The sequence below is a fragment of the Adelges cooleyi genome, unplaced genomic scaffold, assembly GCF_023614345.1.
Source record: "Adelges cooleyi isolate 19-005CV unplaced genomic scaffold, UGA_ACOO_1.1 ACOO_flye_CR_arks_rails_tigmint_CR_PRNA_8, whole genome shotgun sequence".
Classification (NCBI taxonomy): Eukaryota; Metazoa; Arthropoda; class Insecta; order Hemiptera; family Adelgidae; genus Adelges; species Adelges cooleyi.
In genome coordinates, this window is record NW_026096513.1 from 4,029,736 (window position 1) to 4,042,598 (window position 12,863).

Here is a 12,863-nt window from a genome sequence, read left to right on the forward strand (position 1 = left end):
GTCCTCGTTTTGCATTTAACGCTCAACCGTACAAAGTGAAACCAAATTATACTTTCTACTGATTATTTATTTGACTACTAGCACTCCAATTTTGATTTTGTGAAACATTTTTAATCAGTAATAACTTTTTGTTTTAATTAATCTTTTTTCAACATTTATTTCTTGAGTTTTTTTTTATACAATTGCTTTAGCTTTGGTCAGGAACGTTGAGCAAAGTCCATTGTACATTTTGTGTAAACTAAAAAACTTTTGTCTGTGGTTTAAATAAATCATATATTTAATCAATTGTAACTCAAGGTACATTTATATTTTTTAATGTGACTATTCATCACATAGTATTTTTTAGAGATAATACTAACGATTACCAAAAATATATAATTTGGTATTAGCATTGAGTACCTATATATTCAATAGTATTAGTTAACTGTACGTTTTTTCTTACCTAATATATTTATTAAAACTATTAACTAATAATTTACCTGATATTATTAGTGTTATTTTTTTTTTTAGCATAAACAAAAAGATTATTAAAATAATTATATAATGAACCAAAAGAAATATGAACACTTAAATATAACCATTTTTAGATAACTTAATAACTTTTTACGCAAATGCAATGTATGGTAATAGAACATTTAGTGTCATCGAATTATGCATTTTAAAATATTTTTTATACCTATAGAGTAATAGTGTAATATTATTGGGCCAATATTTAATATTCTTAGTATGCGAAATATGCGACATATTGTTAAAAGTTAATATTTTATCAAAATCATATAGATGTAAAACAACTTATTTTGCACATCGAATAAATCAAGGAACAACATATAATATGGCTTTTATTTTCCTAAATTGAACGTTATTGTTATACAAATAAACAAAAATGAAAACTACATCAATAGGTATGCTGATTTTTAAACTATAAATATAACATAAATCAATAAAAATAATAAATAAATAAAATTAAGTATTACATAGTAATGAAAAACATAACATATTATACTAAAAAAAACTCACTTAAAAATAATTTGTATGGCACAAACTTGATAACAATACGAAAAATAATCTGTTAAGTTTTAAGAGATAACTAATATGTTTTGAAAATACTTTTGTACTGTAATTTAAATAATTGAAGTTAGAAATTTTACAATATTATGGTAGATATGCTGTGTTATGTAATAATGTTAAGTACGATTCTTTAAGTCTTGAAATCAGTTGACTAGCGATAACTAAATCTATTTATATTTGTTCAACATTGATCATTCCAAAAAGTATTTTTATCACAATCTTCTATAAATATATATATTTTTTTATAGGAAGATACTATATACTGTTTTCTTTTAACTAATAAATAGAAAACATAATACAATGATAAAGTTATATATATTAAATTACTGGTTCTTAATATTTTGAAGGAATGTAATAGAAATACCGGTTATTTGTTCTTAATATTGCTCCTTTGATTAGCGCCTAATTGACGCATAGATACACCAGATAGACTCATACGTGTTTGTTAAAAAAAATGTTTTCTAATAATTAAAAATTCCTTGGTTTCACGTATACAATAGCGTAAGTTTCTATCCATTTGGGATACAACATTTATTGTTCTCTACATCATCCCATGAACAAAAATAACTAATTTTAAGTGAGGTTTTCTTATCGATAGGTAGTATTTATGAGTATTAATTTATTGGTGACTTCTTCTCAGGTATGCTGAGTTCCATTTGCATTTCGCCTAATGATAATTGTAAATTATTACTTAAGTTTCCAACACTGTCTTCTCGTGGCAATCGCTTGCCGAAATGTCTTTCCACCCATTTCAGCATAGTCAACACAGAATCGGTGCTCGGTAAACGGCGTTCCGCTGAGGTTTTTACTATATTAGACTGAGCTACGCGGAATGTAGCAGCCATGCCTTTCAAAGCCTAGTAGCAAATTTATAAGTGAATATACATTGATGAATTAGTTATTTTAAAAATTGTAAGTTACCTGCATGGCATCTTCGTCCGTCACATCATCTCCAGCATAAATTATACGAATACGTTCACTCCAATCCAGACCAAAGGCCGTTCTTAAAATGTACAAAGATGCACGCCCTTTGTTCCATTGTACAGGAGGTTTTGCTTCAATAGCACAATGAGCTTGACCGGCTTTAAATCCAGCTTCTTCAATAAGGCGCTGAGCTGTTGATGCCAGTTCAGGACGAAGGTCTACAGGTACTTCACGATAATGGAAGGTCAATAGAGTGCCTTTGTTTTCAACCCAAGCACCATCTTTGCAAACCTACAAAATTTTATAAAAAAAAAAATTCAATAATCTATAACCTAGTCAGGAATACTGAAAAGTACAAACATAAAAAATATAATTTGCAATTCTTTCTCAGTTCCTCATTATAAAATATAAAATGTAGTGTTTGTTGTGTAACTTGATATGTATTACATACCTGATCTTGGAGAGATTTCAACAACTCGGTGACTTTTTCTTCATACTCTTTGGGCATTGGATGTACAAATCTGCTACCATCGGGGTGAAGAATTTCAAGTCCATGGTTACCAGCATAAGTCAATCCCTCGATACCGACCTAAAATTATTCAAATTATCCTTGTTACACCATATCTAACGCTAAGTACATAATTTCATTAACGAACCATGTCTTTAACATTATGTACGTTTCTTCCTGAAATTATTGCTATGTACACATCAGACATATTGGCCAACCTTTCTAAAACACTTTTAGTCTCTACGGGTAATATAGCCAAATCAGGATGTGGAGCGAGTGGAGCTAATGTTCCGTCGTAGTCCAATAATAATGCAAGCTTGTTTGTGTTTCCAATGTACCTATTCAAATTTGAATTAAGCATATTGTAATAGTTAAGATGTACAAATATTTACTTGGATAAGTAATCATCAAAGTCTTGTAAAGTAACTGGTTGCATGGTAGTTGGTAATACATCATCTCCATCTTCAGTTATAAGAGTGCCCATTGCTTTCAAAAAGGATCTCATCCAGTAATCTACATCGTGAATTTTCTCTCTGCGCCTCAAACACCTCATTCTTAGCATTCTTTCGTCTTCTGGCATTGTTAAAGCTCTATGTAAAGTGTCAGCTGCTTCAACCAGTTCATATGGGTTACAAATTAATGCCTCATGCATCATTTCACCAGCACCAGCAAAGGGCGAAACAATCAAAACACCAGGTGGTTCTTTAATTTGGCAAGCTACAAATTCTTTGGCGACCAAGTTCATGCCGTCTCTCAGAGGAGTGACCATGGCAACAGCCGAATCTCGATAAAAAGCTGCCAGCTCGTCTTGACTAACACATCCATAAATGTATCTGATTGGTGACCAATTAGGAGTTGTGAAACGTCCATTAATGCGCCCGACAAGTTGATCCATTTCTTCTTTTAGATCTTGGTACTCCTTAACATCTGTGCGTGACGGTACGGCGATTTGCATGAGTGCAACTTTGCCTTTGTGTTGTGGATATCGTTCCAACAACACTTCAAATGCTTTAAGTCTATGTACCAAACCCTTGGTATAATCTAATCTGTCAACACCAAGTACCAATTGAAGCGAAGTACTAATTACTGTTGGTGCTTGTTCAGCCATCTTTACAAAACGATCAAATGGTATGCCAATGGGCAAAGGACGAACACGCACTGTACGGCCACCATGTTCAACAAGTAAGTTCTTGCGATCTACACGACATCCTAAACGTCGATGGCAACATTCAACAAAATTTAAACAATAATCTTCAATGTGGAAACCGATCATATCGCAACCTAGAAAACACCAATGTGCAATAATTAATAAAAGATGTATTAATATGATTTTCATAAAAAATATTAATATTATATAATTTTCAAAATAATTACCAAGCATTCCTTGAAGAATTTCATCAGCCCAAGGGAACAACCTAAATATATCCCAAGGAGGAAATGGTATATGAAGAAAGAACCCTAGTTTAAATTTTAAATTCTTTTCGTCAGCAGCCTACAATTTTAACACATAGGTATTAAAATATATATTGGAAAATAAAGAAAATCTTAGTTTACATTTCTAATACTGTTTGCTGCCAACATGAGATGATAATCATGAAGCCAAACGAGAGGTGTTCCGACATCATTGTCTTCAGTTGATAAATTTTCTAATGTTGTCACAGTTTTCGAAGCAAATTCTTTGTTGACTATACAGTAAGACTAAAAATATAAAAAATTTGAAATCATTAATCGTAAGTAGTATCAAAGTGTAACTTTTAATTTTGTAATTATTATTCTTACTTTCCAAGTATCAACAGAAAATTGTGCTCTGTCGGGCATTGAATGGAAAAGTGGCCAAAAAGTTCCATTACAACAACCATTGTAATAGCTATCAAAAGTTACAGGATCAAAATCAACTGCCACAACCTTAATAATACAAAACAAAATTATTATTATTTTATGTATTTTATTTAACTAAATACCATACTCTATCTGAACGTAATCCGGCTGTAGGCGTCATATCATTGGGATCAGGTTCAGGTATTGTTTCTCCTTTTTCCAAATACACACCAGGCCATCCAATCCATACTCCATTACCCTGGACTACGACTGGCGCCACAGCTGTTACTAAACCACCAGCACTAAAAATAATTAAATATAGAAGGTATACTAAACTGAGACGATGCATTACACTATCCATGCATAGCAACACAAATTTTGTATAATATAATATTAATTATAGTTATTTATTATATTTTATCGTATTAAATCGGACTTTTTACTATAAAACAGTAATATACAATTAACCAACTTAATAATGTAAACAAATTGTATTTTATTTCTTTTTCAAATTTGTTAATTTAAATAAATAAATGCATATAACAAATAATTAATTGTATTTAAATTATTTTTAATTTATTGAGTTGATTTAAATTTATTATTTATTGCGCTCAACGACTCAATTTTATTATTGATAGGGATATTATGAAATAATTAAACATATTGATCCGGTTATTTTTTTCTAGGTCATATTTTCCGGTTACCAGACTGCTAAGCTCTTCAGTGTTTTAGTCAATAACAAATCATTATTTTCATTAATATTTTTACAAGCTTAAAAAAAATTAACATCTATATTTTGTGTTGGAAGAATACTTGTCTGACCGACTATATTTTTATAAAATAAGGTGAAGAAATAGATAAATAAATAATTTTGAGACTTGGTAGTTGGGTTATGTATGTATGACAACGAGGTTTTGTATTACTTGTTATTGATACTATTGATTGTTGGTGATTTTTTGTTGTAATTTCGTTATTAAAATTATAAAAAAGTAGTATGTATCGTCGAATAAATAAAGGAGAAATTGTTTTACAATGTTTACATGTACATTATGCATCATGAATTAAAAAAACATGCATAAGATGGTGGTGTACGAAATTAAGCCAAAAAAGTTTTAGCTGTGAAGGATTTAATAAGCAAAACAAAATATTTGTTTTTAAATTATTGTGGAAATTAATTATAGTAATAACTAATAACATACAAAATAAAATGAATACAATTTCCCTCGTTTATTTTTGCCTTTATCCATCAGATTATTTTTTCTTAGATTCTAGCAGTCTTTATAAATTTGACTAAGAAAAGAAGACCGTAATATTATCATTTGTCTGTTGATACTTGATAGCAACTGTACAAAGCAACACATTTTCATGTAGTTTCTGACAACAATTTATTTTTTTTCCGTAGTTAGTATATTACTTTTTCGGTGTCCTAGCTTTATTAAAGCAACGTTCTTTAAAATAAAATCAATATACGCTCGGTTTTGAACGGTGGCTTTGATGAGGATTAAGTGCGGTTGGATAAAATGGAGAGAAGCGTCAAGTGTGTTATGCGGCAAAAGAATTCCAATGAGACAATGAGGTAAGTTCTACAAGAGTGTAATGAACCGACGATGTTGTATGGTTCGGAGTGTTGGGCGATAGATAGGAAAATTGAACAGAGCATGAATGTAGAAGAGATGGTTTAGGCATGGCATGAGGATGAGGTGAGAGGAATCTAAAGCAGTAATACCTCGTTTACATTCAGCCATTGCCATTGCTCCTCGCGCTACTGTATTTACTTCCCAAAATACTTGAGTGGCAGCGTCGAAGGCAGTGAGTGTTTATACTTTAAATTGCCCATTGCTTACATTAACCAGTCAGCGCGAGTGACGTGTTTACATACTCGCGCTACGAACTTTCATGCTCACTTCCCTGCTCACTGTTACGGAAGTGGGCTGAATGTAAACGAGTTATTGAGAATGGTAATGAAACTAATCGTAGGAGAAAAGATGGGAAGAGGAAGACCGAAATAGAGGTAGTGGAAAACGATTGAGAATGATAAGAGAACTGCTGGTGTATGCGTGAATGATGTAGGAGATCGTGTCAAGTGGAAATTTAGGACAATGGTCGCCGACCCCAAATAGTTGGGATGAAGGTGAAGAATAAAGAGAGTAATATGCATCCGGTTGTATACATACATCATTTACATTACGATATTGCCTTCTTTGCAAATGTCGGACTGACACAATTCCATTAAAAATGACTTGATAACTATTTGGTTGTCCGCAGGGCCGTACTCAGCTTTGCCGGGCCCCGGGAAAACTATATCTTCCGGGCCCCTTTTATTTTATTTTTATTGTAGGCCCGGACCCCTTAATAATAGGCTTAGGGCCGGGCCCCGCACATATGACCCGAGAAAACCGGTCTGGATACGGCCCTGGTCGACCGCTATCTATAGTATGTTTATATATCTGTGACCACATCCAATGTTACTATTAAACCAAGTACCAAACTATGTAATGAAAAACTAGGTTTTAGTAAAAACAACATCAAAATATTATTATTTTGTCACGAATTGGTGGAAACTAACTTCGAAATTGTAATTTGTATTTAAACTAGGGCTCCCTATTTCACGGATTCACGTAAAATTAATCACGAGTTCATAAGACTCGTGATTGATAATTATCCGTGAATTTATAATTTTATTCTCGTAATCACGTTTTCGAGTATTTGTTAATAACAAAATATAAAATACAATTTTTTTTTCAAATAACTATACTGTCTATACATATTTAAACAATATCAATAAACACGAAACAAAATTGAATCCAGTATTTTTTACGTGATAAGTATTCACGTATTCGCGTTTTTATATTACTTTTATTTACGTTATCACGGAATCGTGTTTATGTATGTATTAATTCAGGTACGTAACCGAGAGGGGGGCCCCCTAATTTAAACAAGGTAAATCATTAAACAAAATAGTGCATGTAATGAATGTTTGTTTTGCATATATATGAGCTGTACGCAGTATTTAAATCAATAATACTTAATTATTATGTTTTTTACAATGTTTATACATTCTGTACATATTTATCGCATAGATAATAGATTATTGACGCCGTATAAAAAATAGGGATCGGCGGTAAAGCCTATTATAACACGTCCAGTTTGTCTTGAGCCGGCTCTGACGTCAAACGTGACAAGTCAGGGGTTTAAAACATCTAATGTATTTATTATACTATATAGTATCATACATACACTTTTATATAAAAAAAAACTATCAGTTTATATAACATTCTGTTCCTTTATCATTGTTGCCTCGCTGACGCGATTATATACTAAGGGATTTGAAATAGTTTATAGCAACTAATTCAATAATAATCTTTGAGATCGAATTATAACTGTCATTTCATACTAAAACATATGTTAAATATGTTAGCTTTCATTGCCGCTGAATGCTATGCACTCACAAGTGCCCTACAGTTTATTTTGTCCCTTGACCAATGCAATGTCCTTATTGCTTCCGATTCGTAATCCTGCCTTCTAGCTATTTTATATAATCCTTTTAATACCCCACTTTCCCCTCTTGTTTTCCTAATCAAATCTCTAGTCTATCAGCTTAGCCTAGGTAATAAAGTCGTAAAGTTTCTCTGCGTTGCAAGTCATGTAGTAACGAAATTGCTGATCATCTTGATATTGCTAAAAAAATTTCTTTGCATCTTTCACATTTTAAGATACTTTCCTTTGACCTTCTCTCTAAACATCGTTCACATTTACATCACGCATGGAAAATCAAATGGTCCTGTCTCTCACCTATCTAAGCTTCCTGGTATAGAAATATCTCTCCCACAATTGCAATTCGCCCGCGATTCTGGGCTCTTGACATCCCTAGACACGTTATAGTTGCTTTCACTCGGTTACGCGCCGGTCACAATTTGTTACCCTTCCACTCTTATTGACTCCACTCAATTCTTCTCCTCTTTGTCTCTTTTGCACCAGACTGAGATTAATTATGTTGTTTCACATCTTCTTTTTAATTGTCCCTCCCTCCTTCCCAGTCATAGCCTACTTTTTTCTCTCCTATCCTCCTTTGGTTACATTTCCCTGATTTATAACTACTCCTTAACTCTCGTTCCCTTATTGTCATATTTTCCTTAATTTCTTTCATTCTCAACGCTGGTTTCCCCATTTAAATAAATACATTTTTAATTTGTAAGCTCTTTTGTTACACATTGTCAATTTATATCATACCATAATATCTAAAGACAAAATGCATTAAATACATAAAATAATATTACCTATAAATATTTTAAAGATAACATTTTTTTTTTATAGCCGTGGTTCGAATTTCGGTTGCTGTCTGTTTCTTTAGCTGGGCGGGGAACCGTCTGGAGAGAGAAATGGCTATCCTACTGGTGCGGAAGGCAACGGTAAACCACCACAACATACCCACTTCCCCAGGATGGAAACTCTTATCTCTTGTAGGTCAAGAGATGTCCAACCGACCTAAAAAGGTCATAGACTAAAAAAAAAATGTATGATAAAATAGCATACCAGCCAAAAATGAAAACACCATTTGAAACGACTTGAATTTGTATTAAATATCGTTAACACTATAATGTAACTTATGTAACTAGGTAATTCAAGTGTACTCAGATAAAATAGTTAAGTTGTCGAGATCCATGACAAACAGCCTTACACTCAACCAATGCATGCAAAATGGCTGTGTGTATAAGAGGCACTAAATTCATTGCTGATTGCTGATTAGATGCCAATTAAATCATCAGTATAAAAACTGTAATTATTAAAATCCATTTTCTTTTGCAGTTACAAATTACGGTGTTCATTAGCCTTCTATTGAAAATTAAAACGAATGAAAATAGCAAACTGCATCAATTGTATGTTAACATACATATTATCACGGAATACCCTAACTGTTTACAATGTATCTATTTATAATTAGACTATAATAAGTGTTAAATGTTTATATATTAAACAACACGTCTGTAAGAGCAAACGCATGCGATCATACTCTATTAATGAATACATAGGTGGTAAATGCTTTTTTCAAACTTCATATTATATGCTCAGAAAACCAAATGATTTTATAGCTATGATATAGCAACTCACGAGATGTTGTGTTCATCAAATTCAGTGTCACGTGAGCCGTCAGATTCATAAAATTTTAAAAAGCACCTGACAAAAAAATCTCTATTATAAATACTAAGATTTTAATTGTAACGGAAAGGCATGTTAAATATTCATTGTACTATGTAGTAGTATATTTAGTTAATGTTTGTACCTATAAAATGAGGAGCAACTAAACAAATTTTAATAGTTTAACATAAATGCTATACTTCTTATCTGGACAAGTTCACTAATCCTTGAAATGTTTATTTTTCTGATAACATTATTTTTATGACGCCCAGTATTTTCAAGCACTTTTTACACAAAGCACTAGCATTACAATAATAACCACTTATTAAATTTCCCTCTACGCTTAATACTTTAAAACATATTATATTATACCGGTAGATTATTAACACAGTTTGTATTTTTAACATATAACAGATGTCTTATTGAATTGAATACTATTCGAACTCGAATCAGAATACTTAGTAATAATTTGTATCATTAGTATAATATGTACATAGAAACTAAAATAAATTCAATAGACATTTCAAGCACATAAGTATAATTAATATTATTAGTGGATAATTTATTCATTATAATTAATAAATAATATTATAATTTAAAATATATAATATAATATTAAAGTTCTTTTTCTAGTCAAATAACACTTAAGATTTATACATTTACACTAACAAATAATTTTAAAATTGTAAGGCATGCAACCAACAAGGTAGGAAGTAAGAAGTAGGGAACCCCTCTCCACTCAAATTTTAATACCTGTCTGGAAGTTTGGTAATAATTTAAACATAAATATTTTAGACAAATTATAAAGTAATATTTTTGGACCACTCCAAATTAAGATTCTAGTCAGATTCATGTCAGGATACAAAGAACTTTTTAACAGCTAGGCCAATTTGTTTTATAGATGAGAAGTTGTATAAACTTTTTAAGTTGAAAAGTTGACCAATTCTTAAAACATAAAAATCGAAGAAAATATCTTAAAAATATTAACATATTAAACTATAATATTTGACACGCTATACATTTCTGAAAAATAATCTGAATTAATTGATGATTAATATAAAGCAGAAACATTACTAGTTACAATTATTCATACAAGTCTGTTCAAGTGGGAGTAACTGAAAAATAAGTAAATAGTGTAAATGATAATATATGTTTTCTTTTATAATAGTGTTACTTTAATTTATTTTTTTAGAGTTTAGTCTTTATTTATTTTCCTGGTACTCTCAGATTTCAATTTATTATTATTATTTAACCTTCAGAAGATATCGTTTTTCAAATTTAATTCTATTATTAGTGACTTAAATTTCATAAAACACATTTATTTATTTCAAATTTGCTATACTTTTGTTTCTATGTGACAAATGCCTCACTATGTCAAAGAAAATATAGTGTAACAAATAATTTATTTTTATTTGGCAAGGTCTAATTTAATATATTTGTTGAACGTAGTTGGTATCAGTCCAACATAGAGTATGGGCCAAAAGACAACTCATTTTTGTTAGGGCAGTCTAAATTTTAATTTTTAACAATAATTAAATATATTATATTTTAATTCGTAATGTACATTTAATATTTTTCTACAAGTTTAACATGATTAAAAAATAATCTACCCTTCTAAGAATAAACAAAAAATTTAAAAATCAATGAATTGTATTTCTGCAATGCAAAACATTTAATATTTATCGTTTATTTTAATCTTGAGTTTGTTTAGGAGGTAATAATTGAAATTTAACAGAATCACCTTTCTTTCTTCTCTGAACAACTCTTGAAAAACCTTCAGTCATTTTGATTACATTATCAGCAATATCATCTGCTGTTTCACCAGTAATTGTAATTCTTACTTCATACATTTTACATAGCCATTTACGAACATTTTTGACTTTAGAATCTAAATCACCCTGACCAATACGACTTGATATTATCGCAGTTTTTTCACCTTTTAATTCATTTGTTTTTTTTTCTTCTTTTCTTACTCTTTTATCTTTATCCTCATTAACAAATTGATTAGCTGTCATCATTTTGAATACAGGGCGTTGAGTTTTAGTATCCAGATCAACAATCTTCACGAGCTTTAGGCCTCGTCTGTCACATAGCTTGGCTGCTTCATCTAAAGTCACAATTGATAGTTTATGATCAGGATCTATCAGGGTGATTTTAGGAATAGGCGCCGTTTTGGGACGTTTTTTTTTTAATGTTTCTTCATTATCCATAGTAGCTGAGGTCGTTTTCAAGTCGTTCTTTTTGAACCCCAATATCTGGCACTGACAGACATTTCGTACAGGCTGACTGTACATGACTTGATGTCTCAGAACAGTAAGAGCAGCATTAGCAAAATGTTTTAATGACATTTTTGGTACTTTGATAAATATATACAATAAACATATACTATTTAATATAAAAATTAAAAACGTATTTTCATAACAGCATGGAGTGCATTGTGCAACATACTGAAGCGCTGATAATGAGCGAAAATTCCTTATCATTAAAATTCCCACTTCCCAAAGATAAGCAAATTGAAAATAAAACAAAATGATATTATACGTATAGTTCGATTTACTTGTATATTATTTTAATAATAATTATAATATCTATACACAAAAACTGTACCTGGCTTTCCTTTCCCATTTATTGGTTTTTTCGTTTCTTTTGAGGACGAACGGAAGTCGGTTGGCTACCACGATGAGTTTACCGGATGCTTGTATTGACATTTTCAAGCCTGAGATTTGGTCGGGTTATTCAATTCGGGGGTCACCTTTTCAACGTACTATATTTGAATAGTGAAATAAAAAATGTCTGCTTAATACGTTACGCAAATACACACGCGCGTACACTAAGTAACACTAAACTAATTGGTTTGACGCCGAGTATCGGGTTTAAAACGTAATAATACTATATATAATATTATGTTAAAACATTTGAACGTGAGCGCCAGTTGAAATCATTCGTGGTGGGGATGCGTGTTAGCGTGTATAAGCGAGAGTGCCGGATAAAGAATAAAATAATTGTGTACCTGTAGCGGTGTATATAGTAAATATTATCTATAAAAGCGTAAAATTCGCAAGTCTGCTGTATTTATAGCACTATCGGATTGATATGTGTCGACTCTCGACTGCTGTTGTGATGTGCGAGTGGAAGTGAACTTATTTCGGATTGGAAGACTGTCAGGATCAGCTGGTTGGCTTGCTACACCGGTGGCGGCGGGTCGCTCTCAAGGTCGCGATTTATAAAAATTAAAAGTACCGTTCGAACTTTGAACGTGTCGGTAATCTGTTACCTGCCGCCTGCGTATTACGGTGCCATAACAAATCAATATTAATTTCTAATATACAGAAACAGTTCTTTTTTCCAACGCCGGTTGATTTTGCATTGAACTACTATTTTGTTTATCAAAATCAGTCGTCACGGACAT

General features: G+C 31.4%; 2 protein-coding genes across 3 annotated transcripts; both read right to left on the reverse strand.

Annotated features, from left to right (window-relative positions):
• Positions 1–820: 820 nt before the first annotated feature.
• Positions 821–12,596, reverse strand: LOC126845800 (uncharacterized). Of its 2 annotated transcripts, XM_050584702.1 has the most exons (12): positions 12,465–12,596; positions 12,062–12,218; positions 9,428–9,493; positions 4,467–4,620; positions 4,280–4,405; positions 4,055–4,198; positions 3,875–3,992; positions 2,893–3,781; positions 2,649–2,838; positions 2,444–2,581; positions 1,990–2,283; positions 821–1,925 (listed from the first exon to the last, which is right to left on the reverse strand). In XM_050584702.1, the coding sequence occupies exons 2-12, from the start codon at positions 12,160–12,162 to the stop codon at positions 1,683–1,685; spliced, it is 2,463 nt and encodes an 820-aa protein (XP_050440659.1). In that variant the 5' UTR covers positions 12,163–12,218; positions 12,465–12,596; the 3' UTR covers positions 821–1,682. The 2 variants fall into 2 exon arrangements, with proteins under 2 accessions (XP_050440659.1, XP_050440661.1); XM_050584704.1 differs by lacking the exons at positions 9,428–9,493; positions 12,465–12,596 and having other exon boundaries at positions 12,062–12,452.
• On the reverse strand, positions 9,971–12,053 carry LOC126845804 (translation initiation factor IF-3-like). Its single transcript, XM_050584713.1, has one exon. The coding sequence runs from the start codon at positions 11,935–11,937 to the stop codon at positions 11,146–11,148; it is 792 nt and encodes a 263-aa protein (XP_050440670.1). The 5' UTR covers positions 11,938–12,053; the 3' UTR covers positions 9,971–11,145.
• Positions 12,597–12,863: the final 267 nt, after the last annotated feature.

Coding starts and splice junctions, on each gene's coding strand:
- LOC126845804 (XM_050584713.1), bottom strand. CDS start 11,937: ATGATAAGGAATTTTCGCTCATTATCAGCGCTTCAGTATGTTGCACAA.
- LOC126845800 (XM_050584702.1), bottom strand. CDS start 12,162: ATGTCAATACAAGCATCCGGTAAACTCATCGTGGTAGCCAACCGACTT. Junction 2,839..2,892: donor TTTGATGATTACTTATCCAA/GTAAATATTTGT, acceptor AAATTTGAATAG/GTACATTGGAAACACAAACA. Junction 1,926..1,989: donor CGGACGAAGATGCCATGCAG/GTAACTTACAAT, acceptor ATTTGCTACTAG/GCTTTGAAAGGCATGGCTGC.